The sequence below is a fragment of the Apteryx mantelli genome, chromosome 4 (assembly GCF_036417845.1).
Source record: "Apteryx mantelli isolate bAptMan1 chromosome 4, bAptMan1.hap1, whole genome shotgun sequence".
In the NCBI taxonomy this organism is placed as follows: Eukaryota; Metazoa; Chordata; class Aves; order Apterygiformes; family Apterygidae; genus Apteryx; species Apteryx mantelli.
Window position 1 is genome coordinate 46031377 of NC_089981.1, and position 18122 is coordinate 46049498.

The 18122-nt window shown below is 50.2% G+C and overlaps 1 protein-coding gene across 3 annotated transcripts in view; it reads right to left on the minus strand.

Moving 5' to 3' along the window:
- The window catches only part of CREB3L1 (cAMP responsive element binding protein 3 like 1), a 49787-nt gene that overhangs the window by 19115 nt on the left and 12550 nt on the right, over positions 1-18122 (minus strand). For all 3 annotated transcript variants that reach the window (XM_067296413.1, XM_067296412.1, XM_067296411.1), the window contains exon 2: positions 3245-3473. In XM_067296413.1, the coding sequence (XP_067152514.1) occupies positions 3245-3473 (229 nt within the window). The remainder of the gene's footprint in view (positions 1-3244; positions 3474-18122) is intronic.

Consider the following 18122-nt stretch of genomic DNA (forward strand, 5'->3'; position numbering starts at 1 on the left):
TGTCTTTGGTTTGGCACCTCTTATTTTGCTGTCTGGATAGGTCTCTTTGGCTGAGGGTGCTTCCTTCCAGCTCCCAGTGTGGCAGGACATCTTCAAGCTGAGACACAAGCTGCTGTGCCCTGTTCTGTGCTCTGTGCCCTGGCTTCGGCGCTCCTCCGTAGCTTCCCAGAGCTTCCCAGAATACACCAGGGCTAGCATTGCCAGGGAGCATCTTAGGCATGGGTGTGTGGGCGCACTGCCCAGCCACGACAATGGAGAGGCTGCTGAGCGTACACAGACTGAATTGTTTTTCCTCTGTCCTGCTAAGGACACCAAACCCACAACTAATAAAGTCCCAGTTGCCCCGGTATGCTAACAGCGCTATCCTATGGAGGGAGGGAAAGCGTTGCATAGCCACAAGTATTTGCAACCAGAAAACCTGGACTTCTGCCTGACCACAGCCTGTCATTGAGATGAAGGTTTAAGGGATCTTGAGAGGGCTTCCAGTCCATTCCCCTGCCCCAAGGCAAGTTCAGTTATACCTGTGTCTGTCCTGACAGACAGTTATCCTCTTTATCTTAACTCACAGAGATGGAGACTTCATAGTTTCCCCATCAAATCTTTTCTAGGGCTTTACTATGCCCACTACAGGAAGGTTTTGCCTACTGGCTAATTTGAAGTTCCCTTACTGTAATTTAAGCCCATTATTCGTCATCCTCCTTTTCTGTTGCAGAGCTCTGCGTTTCTCTTTCTCTCAGGGCGTGGGGCATCCTTTGCCTGTGGAGTGGCTGCTGAAGCAAGTTACCAGACAAAGGCAAGCAGACCACCAAGGATTCTCCCTGTTCAGACTTGACTAGGCAAGAGAGCAGCCTCCTGTCAGTCCAGACAGTCCGACGAGCAGACACCCAAATAAGTACCTCCTCCCATTTCCTGTCTACAGTCTGACCCTGATCTCTTTCCCACCCTTCGAGTTTCATCTGGGGAGTGATTGGGTTACAGACTCAGAAATACATAAGTCATCAGGGGGTCATTGAGGGACTGAGGAGGAGGCATATGTGGACACATCTATGTTCTGCTGCCTGAGAGGATGTTTCGCAGGTATGGCCAGTCTGTAATCACTGCACATACCGCTGTGTCCTGCTGGCTGAGGGATGCCAGCAAACTCATCCTCTGCTCCAGGTATTCTGTACGTAACAGGAACAAGTACAGCTGTGAGATATCCATAGCTGCCCTGGGGTGGAGAGGGAAGGTGAAGAGCAGTAAAGAAGTAGGACCCAAACAGACGTACAGTCACTAGCCTGAGGCTGGCCCAGCACATGCTGTTCTGCACAACCCTGGCTCCCCCTGCTCCTGGCATGGAATCACACCCTGCAGAACTGAGGGCTGGTACTGAGAACTGGAGCATCCAGTCCATATGTGCAAACCATCTGGAAAGCAGGCTCCACTGATAAACAGGGCCAAAATGCACCCAGCAACTTCCCCTAGCTGACCCATATTAGTGGGGGACCGTGTGGGAAAGGGCAGGATTTGGAAGTGTTGGAGATTGCAGAAAAGCTGGAAGAAAGCTGATAAGTAACAAGCCTCAGCCAGCTCCACGCCTGGAGAGAGCCTGGGCATTCCTGGGAAGCTCTGCAGACCAAGCAGGCAGGCTACACCACAGTTAATGTTAAAGGAAAGCCATTCCTGGGTAATTAATTTGAAGTGAATGTCTAAAAAGGACGGAGACTGGATGGAGCTGTGCCAAAACAACTGCACAGTGTTACAAATACTGGACCTGACTCAGGGCTGCACTAGAATATGACTCATCCAATTATGAGCCAAGATGGCCCTGGAACGACGGGTTGAATTATCCCACTGCAGCACTGGGTGCATAGATACCCTTGTATCTGCCACATTAATATTCGGGCCTTATGCCCTTGTAGAGAACTAAATTGCACCTTCAGAGAGCAAATGCCAGGTCCATCTCAAGCTCTCCTGGGTTATAAGCTGCACACCCTGTGCTGGCCTCTGCCCAAGGATGAATATCACCCTCCATGCAGGAGCATCATGGCCTTGCCTTGGAGAGACTACAGTTGAAGCAGAGACATGTCCAGATACAGATGAGAGGAGCAGAAGTGGTGACAAGTGTCCCTGAGACAGTTTGCTGAGGTAGCTTTGTGCAGCCTGACTCCAAGGGCCATTTCACTGTTCTCTACAACCTCATGCTTTTTGCTTTTCTCATCCCCATTCCTCATCCTCCTCATTGCTAGAGCAAAATAAACATGTGTCTGTGTGCACTGATGCTGGTTTGCTTTCTGTTAATTGCCTGGTTGCCTGTTTAGGCCAAGCGCCCTCCAAGAACATGCTGGGGTTAAGGCTAGTGAGAAAGACACGTGCAAATGGACAGCTTTTTGATGCTAGGGCAGAACTTGTTCATGCCATGAGCCTCTCTCACAGCACCTCTCCGAGTGGCCCCTAGGGAATGTGGTGCTGATGGCTGTGCCCTTTGCAGGGAACAAACAGGCAATGGAGGGCAGCTCCTCTCCTCCTGCTCTGGCATTTGTACCACAGAGCTGGGATCATTCCTGGCCATGATAGAAAGCCTCTGTCCCAGGCCTCACTCTCACACAAAGGAATGGCTTTCTTCTGTATATACTGAGCCAGTGCAACTGCTTTTTCAGGCAGCCTGTTGTCCATCAGCTGCTGGGACACCCACACAATCCCGCAAATTGCAGGACTCTCTGCAAGGACAGCTCTAAAAATATCCAGCCATCATAAATTATCCTGAAATGAATTGTTTTAAAAATAGGTTTTGAAATGACTGTTCCTCTCTGTCTCCTGCTAAAAGATCTGCTGGTAAGGAAGTCACTTAGCTTTTCACAAGTACCAGCACTGGCTGCAGCCAGAGACTCATGCTTCCAATATTCAAGTCAAAACCCTGCTGACTGGTGCCAAAACAGACCTGGATCTAGGGCATCCACACCGAGGCTTGCAGGGTCCTGAAGAGATATTGCCTGTTGCTTGCCAGAAGCTGGCAGAGCACAGAACCACAACCAATTACCATTCTCATAAATAACAGCCCGGCAAAGGAGCAATGTGACAGTCAGAGAGCAAACTGAAGGAAAAAATGTGGGCTGTATTCAGAAAGCAGCAGATCAAATTCTTCCCTGGATTAGCCATGCGCAAGTCCAAGGAATAGCCAGTTTGTCCTTATATACAGAAGACAGCCAGAGCCTCTGCTAACAGATGTGCCTGAAGCTGTGCAGTGTGCATGTCTCATGCTCACCGTTAGCATTATCTTCAGTCTTGACAGGCATGAGGGGGCTTTGGGGAGCAGAGTCTCCACTGAGGGAGTAGCTGTGCTCTGCCTGGATGCCTGGAGTGGGTGGATCCAGGTCCATGTCTAGCAGCGGGTTCTTTTCAGCCAGTACTGGGTCATCGAAGAAACTGCTGAAGAGCTCGTTGGAGAAATCCTCCATGTTGTCAGAGAAGTGATCCAGGTTCTCAGAGAAATGCTGAGGAAGGACCAAAGGAAAGAGAGTGTTAGTGTGAACTCCAAGAGGGATCTGAGAGCTTTCCCCTGCCCTGAGAGCCAAACCCCAGTAAACCTGTTTGGATGGCAAAAAGTAGTTCCTGTCCCTTGCTCCCATCAGGTTTGTAAAAAAACCACTTTGAATTAAGATGGAAATGGCCTAGGTGCTGTGTAACTTTTCCACCTTTTTATTTATGCCACAAGCACCTATGAAACTCTTCTGTGCTTCCTAGCATCCTCTCACTATGACATCTAGCATAAGAAAGAGCACAAGGCAAGAAATCCCTCTGATAACAAAGTGCAAGTGTGGCAGAAAGTCATACTCTTCAGCACCTGTCCTTAGTGACAGGCACTTTTTCATGTTCTCTGCCAGCAGCAATAGGCGCTTTGATGCCCCAAAGAGCACCAAACCAGCTGCTGATTTCTATCAGGGGAAAAAAAAAATCAGTTGGATCAACATAACAGGAAGGCCCCCCTGTTGTATTTAATTTCCTCTGGGATTCACAGCCCCTCTGTGGACCATATGAGGCTGTCCTCCAGCCAGATAATGCCTGTGAAATTCTGCTCCCCAATGAAGTTTAAACACTACAGATGGGCTGTTAACAACAAACAATCATTCCACTAATCATTCCAGTAACAGTCAGTAAATCTGGCCAGTGCTGGTGCGGAGCTGGGTTCTTGATGCTGCAGGGAACCTGCTTCCTTTGAGGCATATTCTCCTGTTCAGAAGTCAGATCACTAACTTTTCCATTTGCTACAACAAAGCATTGGTTAGGCAGGGAGAAAAATGATGGTTGCCAAACACCAGCTGAAAAATTATCCTATTTGTTGGCAGATTGAGGCTTCTGGCTCAGGGAGAGGAAAGAAAAGACAGATACATTCAAGTGACTATATTACACAGACGGAACTGTGTAACTTAAATGAACTGGAGAGAGCTGAGCAAAGTCAGACTGGGTCCCCCCCCCCCCCGCCTGGAAAAGCATCTGGGTGGGCAGAAAGGCATTGAAAGAAGCATATTGAAATACCAAGAGCAACAGGGTATGGATGAGAGAGAGAGTGGGAGAGAGCATGCAGATCCTAGAGCAGACTCATGAACGCCAATGAATTCCAGTGTGATGGCCCAGCTCGGGAGAGAGCCAGGCTCCCAGAGAAGCCCTGGAGGGCATGGTGTGTATTCAGTCCTTTCTTTCCCCAGCAGTAGGACAGAGGGAGGAGTTGGCCAGAGGACCCCGGATGCTGGAGCCTGCAAGTTCCTGTTCCTACAAGAAGGTATATTTGTTTTACCTGAGCACAATATCACTCTGTCAACAGAACACTGGCTGTCAGAGGGTTAGGGTGAGGCTGGGGAGTGAAGTAGACTCCAGCAGGACAGATCCATGCCTCCCACCACAAGGTGGGGGAGAAGGAGAGCTGCAGCAAACTGCAACATGGCAGTGCCCTTCCCCCTCTGGCACCAACCCCCAGCCACTTGATTTAAAAATCAGATGCCCCTGGAGCATGCTGGAAGCGGGGAGAATCCATGATGCCTGCATTCTGCCTGACATGTGGTTCCTCGCCCTCTGCTTCCTTCCCACTTGTCCTGTCCTCACACTGTCTTGAGTGACAGCTTGACACAACACCATCCAAGCCACTCCTGGGAAGGCAGACACTGCATGTGCAGATAAGGTGGAGGAGGCACATTCATGCCAAATCCCAGTGTTGAGGCCCTCCCTGGCATGTCTGGGCTGAAGTTTTCTCCGCTCATTCCCATACCAGCAGCAGGGGTGGTGACATAGCTTGGTAAAATCTACCCAGCCATTTCCAAGTTGCCTAGAAGCACTTCTGCACTTGAATAAGTGACAGAAAACACTTCCCATCTGTGCTGAGCACAACCATTTTTTAGAAGGCAGCTGAGTCAGCAGAGGGAACTGTGTTAAATATTTATCAAGAAGCACTGGAAAACCAGGTTTTGTCCCATCCTATAGCAGAGAGGGGTGAGAGAGTGTACAGTTCTGAACATTAACCCCAAAGAGTGCCTGCTCATATAACAGCTGTTCTGTGTCTTGCTTTCTCTAAACAAAACAAGCAAACACAGGATATGGACATGATAGCCTTACGGTAAGGGTGAGAATGCAACTGCAGAAAAGTGAAGGGATTCAGACTTCTGTCTGCCAATGCACAGTGGAGAGCACAGTGGAGCTGGGTCCACCGTGAGGCATCCAAATCGCATACTATCATAACCATCAAAATTAGAATGACCGTGTAAGCCTCAGGGAGGACCGGGGCCAGATGGACAGCTGCAGGAAAAAACACCCGAGATGTTCCTGTGTTTCGAATTTCTTTCACAACCTTGCATTAACAAAGGCAGAGGTGGGAGTGAAGACAGTGAGGGAAAAGTTGCACTTACGCAGGAGTTCCACACACTACCTTTTAGCAGCATCTCAACCACAGTTAGTTCTCTTGGTCAATCAGTGGTCTTCCCATTGTAAGACAGACCTGCCCACACGGAAGAGGAGTTATGTTTCTGGGTTTATTTTAAAACCAAAGAGTCACCTCAGTGGCAGCTAAGGGGTGACAGATCAGTAATGAGGGCAAGGGGCTGAATATCAGAACCTTGACACAGGCAACATTATTGGCAGAAGTAATTGCAGATTTTGGGTACTTCTTTTAGACACCACAAAGCAGGCTTTCTGGAGGACCTCCCTGCTTGGAAATGAGGAAGCATTGCTGTTCTCCCAAATGCACAAGAGGTCAGCTCCTCAAGAGCCCGTTCTCTCCCAAGAGATGGAGACCTACTGCACAATGAGGAGAAAACATGGGTGATGAGCAGAGAATGAAGCTCACACTTTCCCTGGAAATCTACAAATATTGCAGCAGGTACCATTCCCTGAGATCCTGGGTCTGATCCTCCAGCAAAGCTACATCTTGGAAATGCCTTCTCATTAAAGCAGCCCCTTTTCATCTTTCACCAAGCACACATTTACCAGTTCAGCATCTCTAAATGGGAGTGGTGGAGAGAAGGGAATACTGTGTTTAAGGAGATTAGCTATTCTCTGCGATTGGGAATAATTATGGTTATTATCAAAGATGGCACAAGGGATCAGGAGCCCTGAAATAGGAAGTTTACCCACAGCGATCACAGAGCTGAATATTGGTATTTTACTCAGAGAAGATGGTAAGAGACTGGAGGCAAAAGAAAGTAGGAGAAGGGAAGGACAAAGTAAAAGATGACAACACAGCTTTATAACCTGCTATATCCACAATGGAGACTAAAGGACAAGCAGGAAGCTAACCCGAGTCCCAAGGAGATTGCTCTGTATCTTGGCTTGGTTTTGTTCTCCCCAAGAGGAGAGATACCAACAGATAATGTTAACCTTAGGATAGACTTCTAAGCAGTAAAGGTATCCATGCATGTAACCACCTGGTAACAGGAAAAAGTGTCCTCTTGCCCAGATACAACTGAGATGGGCAGTGTGATGGGCTGCCCAAAGCTTGTTTTGGATAGATGCCATCAAACCCACTGCTAATAAGCTCAGATTCAGCCAGCTAACCCAGGATGTGCCAACTCCTTCTCACCAAGTGGACTGTAGTGGTCCTTCCAAGAAGGTCACTTGCCATGGGAGGTGCTGGGCAGCCACTAGCCTTTCCTCCCATCCAGACTGGGGCTAGCAAAGCTGAGGACCTGCACATGCCTTTGCTCACACTGTTGCAGTGAAAATCTCAGCAGACCAGGAGGCGCACATGTAAGTGGAAGGTCCACAAAAGAGTCCACAGGACCTGGACGCAAATGAAGGTGGGACATACAGACATGCACAAGCAGAGGAGGCTCATCTTGCAGTCTCTTCAAGGTGTAGACTCTCTCCCTGGGAGCATCTTCCAGCTCCTGCTCTTCTGGGAATTGGCCAAATATTTCTAATTGTGACAATGAAGGATTCTGCAACTCTGCTGAGATTCTCCTTTAAGTATCTCCAGTAGCTTTCATGCAGATGGGCCTGGCTTGAGCAAAGGGGACCAGACAAATGGGAAACGTGATCCTTACCATCCTGGCCCAGAGGGAGCGGGTGTGAAGTGTACTGGGGGAAAACGGCTTCCAGATGGGATACAAAGCTCACAGCAGAGTCTCATTTTGCATTATTCCCTCTTGCTATCTTCCCCTCCCTTTCACACCCTCCTTCCTTCTCCTAACTATGCTTCAAAGCCAAGAAATAGCATGAGATGTGTTTCCAAAGCTGTATTACTAGTGAGCGGTCAGGGAGGGGGCAGCCAAGGGACAGAAACGCAATGGCGAGGATGTGCTGGATTGCCTGATCCAAGCCTGATTTCTGGCTGCCCATCCCCCCCATTGCAATTTTAGGAGGATGGGGAGGCAGCACCAGAAGGGGAGATACCAGTGTATGCACGTACAGGGGAGGCAAAAATCACCTCATCTCCAAGCCCAAGAGAGAGCCTTAAACTGCTCTGATGCCACAAGAGAATCTGCTCCGGCTGAGGCCATCTCAGCCACATGGAGAGAGTGCGAATCTGTCAGCCGCTGGCTCCTGCTCCCTCCCACTCCTGGTGACTGACATAGGCACTGACTCTTCCAAACATGTTTCCACCACATGTTTTCACCCTGACCTCATGCTCAGGGTTGTCTAAATAGCAAACTGTGTGTGCATGCATGCATTTCTTGTTCGAACACCCCTTCCTGTTGTACAACAGTTATCTTGGGAGCTAATGTAAGACATCCAGACATCCAAATGCAAACTCTCTATTTCCCCCCACTCAGAGGCCGTATTAGACTTCTGGGGGCCTTCTGGGGAGGTGAGAGCCTTTTCCCCTGCCCGGTTGTGTATGGGATGCCTTGAGGTGCCATGATCACAGCCCAGGGGCACCACATATGGTTGAAGAGGGGACTGCTTCCTCTCCCTGAATCCACTTCTTTTCCTCTGTGGTCACCCTGGTTAGGTCTGTGCCTCCCTCTCCCTTTAGCACCCCCATCTTTTGACTGTGACTTTCCCCTTCTCACCTCCGGCTGAGTTGTTTGGAGACAACCTCCCTTCAGGATTAGTTTAGTTCTCACAGCCTCCTTGCTCCCACTACAATGGTCTCTCTCCAGAGAGAAACCGGCAAGGGGCTAATCCAGCTGGACAGCAGCCCAGACCCAGGAGACTAAAGGCCTTTGCAGGTTGGAGGTTCTGCTCATACTGGCAGGCAGCGCAGATGGGGAGGGGATTCTTATGAGTTTTCTCTTTTCTTTTTGAAAGTATTTTTCCTCTTTGCTTGCCAAGATAAATCTCCTGTCCCAGCTGTGACATCTGCATTTCCCTTCTCTGCTTTCACTAAGGAATGAAGCCCCCTGCACTCCAGCTTCACAGCCGAGGTTTCCTTTACATTCCAGGGAAGAAGAGCCCATATACTCCAGACAGTCCTTTTGCTCTCTTTAAAATGCAGTGAATTTTAGTGCTCATGAAAGTGAAGGTCTTGACAGCATTAACAAGATCCAGGCAGGACGGACAGATGCTATGCACACTCCTCAGTCTAGTCAGTGCATCTGCACCCTGAGGGGCACTAGGGATCATCCAAACACCTCTTGGCTCTCAAACCCCTCTGGCGCCCCTCTGTCTTGACCTGTATTGCTCTTGGTGTCTTCTCTCACCCCTCAGGTACTCCAGATGCCTGCTGCTCCATTCTGCCTGTGTACCTCAATACTAACCTCCTACACCCTCTTGCTGTTCCTGGATCTCTGCATGACACAGCTGAAGCTCTCCAGGCCTGTCCATCTGCAAAATCCAATGCTACTTCATGGCACCCTGACCAGCAGTACCCCTCGGTCTTTCCCAGATAATGCTCCGCTAACCCGAGATTATTTCCAGTGCCACAACTTTGGGCTATGCAGTTAACCAAATGCCTCCCTGCCACCCAGTCTCCAAGCAGCAGAGGGCCTGCCTGTACCTGATCTGGAACCAGGCCCAGAACATATTGCCTTCTGTAAAACCAACACAGAGGGACAGAAAGAAGGGAGTTTAGCATTGCCCAAAGCAACGCAGGGGAGCTGCGTCCCTGCAGACGAGCCGTGCCATCAGCTCCCTCTCCACACAGGAAGCAGCCCCTCAGACCAAAGGCGCTGTGAACTGTTATTCTCCGGTGGCAGCCTTGTCCCCGGAGCCTTGCGGAGTCCCAGCAAGACTCAGGCACAGCTCACTGCGGAAACCTCCTTCCATCAAGCGTCCGTGCCAAGGACCTGGATTTACAATTTCCAGCGCTAGGCGCCACAAGACCTAGGAGGAACGACGGAGGCTCAAGACACAGTCAGGGGAAGGCGATTTGGGGAGCTGCGCCAGGAGAAGGCGCTACCCCGGGCGCTGCGGTGAGGCAGCAGCAGCCATGCCGGCAGCCCAGGTCGCCGCAGCATGCCTTGGCCTCGCCAAGCATGCGGCAGCCGAGCCCCGAGCGCCTGCGGCCGGCCGCTCCCCGCCTCCCCAGCCACCCTTAGGCCTTGCTGGGCCGATCCCGGAGGGGAGGTGTCTGCGGGACGAGGGGTGCCCAGAGCGGGCGGGACACGGGGGCCCCCTTCCCCCGCCCCAGCGCGGCCCGGCGTGCCGGGCGCCCGGGGCCCGGGGGCCGCAGGGCGCCGCGGGGCCGGCGGGGGCCGAGGGCGCTGAGGGGCTGCGGGAGCGCCCCTCCCCCGCCCCCGAGCGTGGAGGCGCTCTCCGCGGAGCGCTTCCAACCGCCGGCCGCGGCGGGAGCCCATTGGCCGGCGCCGCGCGAGCCGGGCCAATGGGAGGCAGCTGCCAGCGGGGCGGGGCGGAGCGGAGCGGAGCGGGGCCGCGCCGCGCGGGAGGAGTGCAGGGTTAGGACGGAGCGGCGGCGCCGGCCCGCTGCGCCGCGCCCCGCGCCGCTCGCCCCGCGCCGCCCCGCGCCGGTCGCCCCGCGGCCCGCATGGCGGCGGCCCGCCGCTCCCCGCGCCTCCGGGCGCTGTGGCGGTGCGTCTTCAGCGCAGCCCGGGCCGCCTCGGCGGCCAGGCTGCCGCCCCCCCGGGTGTCACCCCTCGCGCTGGGCTCTGTGGGGCCGCGGCGCTGGGCGGGGGCGAGGAGGTGAGGAAGGTTCCGGAAGCCCCGCGTCGGCCGAGGCAGTGGGGCAAGGCTCCCGAGGAAGGGGCTCTTCCTCCCCCTTGCACCCCGGGTTTCCACCCTGTGGCCGCCTGTGCAGTGGGGCGAGGCTGGCAAGCCTGGCAGCTGCCCTCGCGCAGGAGCCTGCCGTGGCCCTGCCGCTGCCTGCAGCCCCCAGCCGTGGCCGGCTGGGGCCCCGTGGCTGTGGTTAGGCATTTTCACTGGCAGACGAGCATTGCCTCACTTTCCTACCCGGAGACCTTGGGCTCCCCGAGGCCCAGGAGTCCGAGGCTTTGAGTCATTGTGCTTGCGTGGGGGTGGGGTGGGAAGGCAGCCCTGCAGCCGGCTCACACAACATATCCACTAACCAGCTGCAAACTGCCAAAGCGACAAACTCGGCGGTTCAGCGCTGCACCAAGCGAGCACAGCCTCCCAGTTCCCTGGCAGTGCTTCCTGGGGACAGTTGGGTCTAAAACAGAACAGTCCCTGCATCTCCAAAGCGCCACACTGCCGTCGATACAGGTCATCTTGGGTGCATTAAAGCTTATGGTGTTTGAGACTGTTTCTACAGTGGAGGGATTGGAGAGCAACTGTCCTGTATCATACAAGGCACTCCTAAGGGTCACTCAGCCTTGGCTCGAAGGCTCCCAACCGTTTTGCCTGAGCAAATGGCTAGGGAAAGCTAGCCCTCATGTAAACCCCTCCAGGACCTTGTCCTCCTCTCTGACAGAGGATGTTAGTACAAATTATATACAGCAGGAGCCGTCCCCCCTTCATCCACTGGGGAATACAAACATGAAACAATTAATCTCTGTGGGAGGGAGGGAGATCATAGAAATCCAGTTCAGACTCTACCCCCCTGGGACTCCAACCAGGGCACAGTTCTCCCAGGCTTTGCTCTTTGTTTTAGAAGTGTGTGGCTTTGCTTTTGTAAAGTATTTAAGCCTGAAGTTCACTTGGTCAGTGTTGTGCACTCGCTTGCCCTCACGCAGGGACCATGTGGGCTCTGTTGCTGCTACACCAACTGGGCTTGCTACCTGTCCCACTATCCTCTTTTTATAATGGACTCGTAGTCCTCTCTGACTTGCTGATCCAACACTGGAGCTCAGAGATCCAGGCCCAAAATACACAAAATATTAAAAATAATACTCTGTGTCTAGCACCTGGTACTGTTTTCCCCTAAATGAGCTGAACCATAATGTGGCTTCATTTATCCCGGGGACTATTACATGTGTGTGTGACCTTGATTCTTTGCCCCTTCATGTTCTTGGCTCTTTCTCACCCTGGGACTTAATGAGTCTCTGAAAGGAGGTAGTCCCAGTCTCTCCAGGAGCTCCACTGACTTACCACTTTTGGTACATACCACTCCCACGGTTTGCAGTGACTTCTATATCAGACACAAAGCTTTTCTATTTTTCTCCTCTTCCCCCACAACCCCAGTGGAAAGAAAAGCAGCCGACAGAATGTATGATACTGTTAAAAGCACACACAATACAGACCACATCAAAATTTTGTGGCTGCAATCCCAGTCATGTAATACCAAGCTCGAACTTTTCAAGTCTGCCATTCATTGGGGAAGAATTTGGGAGACACCCAGACACAGGGGGAGTGAGAGGCAGAGACAGTTTGGTTTTTAACTTAAATATTTTTATCCCCGAAGCACAAGAAATGAGAAAAAAGGTATATGGAAAGCTGCAATCTCCCAGTCCATGAGTAGATTTCCCAGTAGCCCTGAAAGAGGCACTAAAGGCACCTGCTATTACAATCGCAGAGAAATTAAGGACAGTAGTATATTAATATCTGGGTTTGGTTTGCTTAGCATAAATGGGATTAGCAACTGGCTGTGAGTAGTGATGATGGGGAAGGGACTGGAAGCACCCTACTAAGTGAATGGCTGTGGGGCAGGGCAGAGCCCCCCCCCCCCCCCCATGAGAGGAATCAAAAGGCAAATGGCATAGCGGTGTGGCCATCTGTGTGCCCTGGAGCCACAGGCGCAGTGGGCTGAGGAGGTATGTATGTGCGAGGGAGGAGGGTGAACATGTCAGATTCCACCAGGGCAGACAAGGCTCCACTGGCCCCGGGGTGGAAGATAGCTAGAATATGTAGTTTGCCTGTTGCACGAGACTAGCTGAGTCTGCAGAGACAGGAGCATCTCTCCTCCCAGCAGCAGCACCCTGGAGGATAAGAGGAATGCCTCTGCTTTCCAGCTAGCTTTTGCTGCGTGTACACTACATATGCAATGAACATCCAAAATTTCCTTTGGCTTACAACTTGCTTGCAGCTGACTTGGGCAAAAAAAGTCAGAGCAGGACTTAAGCCATACTCAGAAGTGTACACAACCCTCTCAAAATGAAACATTTAGATCAGATATTCTTAACCCATGTTTGGCAGAGGATTTGGGGGCTGTGTCTAGGAGTCCATGAAAGATATATAAAAAGTTTGGGCTTCAAGGCCTTTCTTGAGCTCTGAGAACTGTAGACCTGCCTACTACCAAACAAAGCAGCCTTTATTTCTGAGTCATGGTGGCAGATGGGCCATGTTTGAATAGAGTCGTTCTCCACAGGAATACAGGTAACCCTGGGGCAAGCTCTCCAGGGTCTTCTCTTCTTCTTTGCCCTCCCCCAAGCCCCAAGACAGCACAGTCCCTGGACAGAGACTTTGTATGAGCAGTAGCTATGAGAAAAAGAAGCTGTGTAACCATTACTGCTCTCAGGTGAAGGATAGTTCTCTGCCCTTTTGTTGAATTGGTGCTTTACCTCTTTGTGTTACCTTGGCAGCCTCAGCTGAGTTTGCAACAGGTTCCCAGACATACCCTAATTCTGTGCAGTGAAGGAGGCCCATGCATCTTTCAGCTGCTGTAGCAAGGGGAGGGGTTAATTGGAGCTTTATGTTGTGAGATGTGAAAATATAATCCACCAGCTTGGAGAAGGCACTATCTTCTGTGTTACCCCGATGCACCTCCACCCAGGCTTGCCCTTTGCAAAGCTCAAACACATCCTTCCTCAGTCCCCACAAAGGCATGGTAGCCAGAATGCAGTTGGATTTCAGCAGCCGTACACATTTGCAAGCAGCACCCCTGTACAACCTAAAGATGCAGCTGAGGCCCAACCCTGCAAATCTAAAAGCAAAATCTGCCTAGAGAAAGTCCACATGGATTTAATTGTTTGTGGCAGGTCTGCCAGGACAATTTAGGGAAAAGTTCTGCTTGATGCACAGTGAAAGTCAAAACAGTGAACAAAAGACTAGAATGCATAAGAAATGGGTTAGGGACAATACTTTGAATAAGATTATGCCATGCTATGGAAGGGCTTCATCTGAGTTCCCTTCTGATAACAGGGTCTCCATAAGGACAGGGCATGACAGAAATGATGCAGAGAATGTCAGCTCCAATGATTAGGGATCTGAGAAGGCTAAAGACACAAGGAAAAATCTGTGGTTTAAAAGAGTGCCTGAAGTCAGTGACCTGGGAGCACCTGTTTGTGTCTCAATATAGTCTTGGAGGAGAGGGATACATGGCATAACAGAAGGCAGCAGGCTGGGCACAGAAAAGAAAATACTGCTTTGCTCTGCATGTCTCTGTGTGAAGTATATTGCCATGCTGTAGTGAAGCTGAATTTGCAAGATTCTGAAAAGACATGAAATACAGCACAAACATTCATTACAATTAAAAATAAATGAGAGAGGTGCAATCGCACAAGCCAGTTACTAGTCAGTGGGATAGAGAAGTTTATTCCATAGTGGAAATGAACTGCAATAAACTCCACTCCACTATTTCTTCCACCTTTCTTGGAAGCTTCTGGCCCTGTCCAGTGTTGGATTGGAGCCACCAGAGTAGGCAGACCTCTACTCTTACGCAGCCTGTCATCCTCACGTTATTATGGGCCTTTTGTTCTGCACATTGCTTGAAAGGCAGCCTAAGCAACAATAAGAAAGATGCCCTGGGAGACAGAAGAAATCTACTTCAGGAGATAACCAGAGCAGGAGGAAAAATCTGTATTATCTTTATGATCAGCTTCATTTGTCTCATTGAAACTATTTCTCTTTAATACCCAGAGAGCAAAATCAAAGATAATTCACATTTTGTCCCCTGGTGGGTCCCAGGAGAGCCATAAAGAAAGCAGGCCTTGGAAAAGGAAGATAGTCATACTCAGTTCAAGTCCAAAAGCGAAGGCATGCAGATAACACCAAAAATTAGTGGTGGCTTTCATTCCTTGGGACTTTGTAAAGGGCAATTACAGAGGAGGTAGGTCTGGACCAGGGTAGAGATGAACTGTGATTCAGGCACGTGAGAGGTTTTCACCCCAAATTTTGTGAGAAGCAAGAGCAGGGACTTTCTTCAGTGGCCAGGCTGAGCAGGAGCTGCTGCTGTCAGCTGGGTTATGCAACCAGCAGGCTGAGTGGGGTCCTACCAGCTGCTGAACTGTTTAATGGCTTTGGCGATGTGATACATGCATGCATCATGGCATGGAGGGAGCCCTGCATGAGCCTGGGTGGAGGGGGAGGCAACTGTGTGTGCGTGTGCGTGTGTGTGTGAGAGAGACGTTCCTGTTTCTGGGCACCAGGACTGTTTTCAAAGCAATTCAGCTTGGAATGCAGATTTCTGACCTCCTGCCAATATCCCAGTGGAAAATCTGTGCCCTGAGCTGCAGATAGGAAATTAAACTTCAACTCCAACTCTGAGGCTATCATTTTCATCTCAGTGGTGGAGCTGAAGAAGCAAGAGTTTCTGGAGAATGGGGAAATCCTTCCTAGCCCTGCAAAGGTGGTAACACCCCTCAGACAGGCTGTTCGTCACTCCTGCGGCAGCCTGGATTAATAGGGAGAATGAAGGCTGTGACGTTAGTGAGATGTCAAAGCCCTACATCTCCAAAGACAGGGATGCAGATCTGATGGTTGGAGATAGCTCAGTCTCATCAGCCATGGGATGAAAATCGGTACCAAAGGAGAAAGGCAGCCTGTGTCAAGGCCTTCCCAACATTTTCTTCTCCAGCCATACCCTTACTGAGCAGGATTTCGCCATGACAAGGCCCTGCAGCTGGGACCTGAGTTCCCTCTTACTCATGTTTCTAGCTGGTGAAAAGAAATAGAAACCTGAAGGTATCTGGGATCGTTTGCTCAAGGAAAGTCAGAAGCTTCTCCTGGGAAGAAGAGATTCCATATTCCTATGAAGACAGTAAACCTATTATACCCCCTTGGAAAGCTCCTGTGTCTTGGATTGGGCCAAGCACCTGTGCTCCAGCATTGCAGGGTCTCTGCAGAAACCTGTGGATTTCAGACTACATTCTGCTGATGTCCCTGGGGCTGCAGAAGGAGCTGATGGTTAGTTTCACAGGCTTTAGGGCCGGAGGGAACTGTTCTGATAAATGCAAATATGGTTCCTTACATAGCTAAGTGCAGGGGCTTTATTCATGGCTCCTGCAGGTCTTCATCTGCAACAGAGCTACATCTAGTCTCAGTTTAAAGACTTCAAATAAATCCACCTCTTTCTAAAAAAAAAATGTTGTAGAAGCTAAATACACTCACCAAACGTATGAGTCATTTCAAACAGTGAGTTGTCTAGCTTAAGCTTTCAGACAAAGGGCTTTCTCAGGCTTTTTGCTGTTAGATGAACAAGCCCTTACTACCAGAGATCTTCCTCAGAAGAAAAACAAGTCACCTTTTAATCTGTGGAGTGGAGTATGGCATAGCCATGCTAACAGGTTATTCTGCAAACAGCAAAAACAGTGCTGGTCTCATTGCAAGCAGAGAGAATTTGGATATCTGTTTAGTGATGGCAGGTTGTAGTCATACAAATCAATGTTAGCAGCAGATTGAAAGATTAAATTATCTTTCTGTATAATTAATTGTTGGATTTTAACATAATCAAAGCACAGGAACTGAGTGATTCCTGTGGGAAAAGAAGTTGTGACTGTGCCATGGCAGCTAGTGCTGCAAAAAAGTAACAAAGGCTGCTAGAATATTAAGACCAAATCTACAGTGTTTTGGCTTCTGGGCATCCTTTCAGATACAGCCTTATTGAACAGGTATATCATCCAGGACCAGGAGCAATGATAGGCTCTTAGTATCAATGGATGCTTTATGTGCAATAGAAGAGAAAAAGGATCAGTGAAATCTGCCCCTGCTGCCCCTTACTTGCAACGGCAAGTGGCTTTTCCTGAGTATGGAGCTCTGCTTATGTATGAAATTCTTCACAAGTGCCCATTTTGCGCCCCAGCACAAAAGCACCCAGCCCCTGGTCCTGTGTGGGTACTCACAGCACCAGACCCTTCTCATGCAACCCTCTTCACTCAAACCTCTGCAGCCTGATTCTCCCCTGCTTTGCTCCCCCATTGCCTTCCTCCCTTCTGTAAAAGGGTGCACACATCTGGCTTGCTTTTATTGTGTGATAAATCTCACCCTGCATCTTGGGTTCATTTTCTGAAAGTTTTGAATGGTGTCTTGGAAATGCTCTTGGACAATAGGAGCTCTTTGAACCAAGGCCAGCTGGACAGGGCTCCCTGCATTGCAGCTGACATGCAGGCTTTGACAGTCTTTCTCGGCTCTTTTCTTCTCTTTACGGCATTTGAATTGTCCTCAAGTTTTATTTTTGGAGTGAGCAGTGCATTTCTGAATCTTTTCATCATTATATTATTATTAATTATGGTTATGATTACTTCTCTTTCTGTTGGCACTCCTGGGTGGATCTCTCCTTCTCTCTCTTAATGTCTTGGGTAAGATTACCTTGGCTGCAACCAACTTAAGCAATGACTCAGAATCCCTGGCCTGCTCCCAGGAGAGATGCAAGAGTTTTGCCAGTCAGTTTATAAAGAGGCCATCGTTTTCTTCAGCTACTCTCACTCAGCAGAGCTGAGTCGGGTGGAAAAGCTCAGCTGTGTGGTTCCAGTAAGTCCATCCCAGCCCTTGTGGCCAGGCCAGCCCTGGGGTATTACTGAAAGCAGAGCTCTGCTCCCTCTGGATGCAACCTGGACAACTTCTGAATCAGGCAGTGGAATTCTCTGCTGAGGAGAATTTTGCTCCCTGGAGGTCACTCTGCTCAGCTTCCCTGTCCTCAAGCTCCTGGAGGAAACAAAGCTAAGCAAGGCATGTGGGCAGGATGAGGCATGATGAGGGAATACTGTGTGTTATCGTCAGACTATTGCCTAATGGCTCCTCATACAGCTACCCACATCTCTTGAGTCAGAGCAGAAAGCAGCATTCTCTGAAGCAGGTCCCTTGTATAACTAACTGTGTTTGAGGTTTACTTGCAGCAGTGGTACACCAGAGAAATCCCATCTTCATCCTCTGGGCATCACAGATCTGTCCAGCCATATGGAATGTTGGGGGTTGCTCTATGTCTGAAGTCAGAAGGGGACCTATGGCTCTACTACTTGCCCCTCCACACCTTGAATTTATGTGAATAAGAACACTTTGCTCCTGTGTGGCCTTTTTATCTTAAAGATGTTAAAACAGTGTGTAGTTGTGGAGGTGGAATTGTAAACCCTCTCCATTTTGTGGACTGGGAAGGACTGAGGGAGAAGGAAATGGCTTACCTTGGTGGGGCGTGACCAGTCTCTGACAGACCA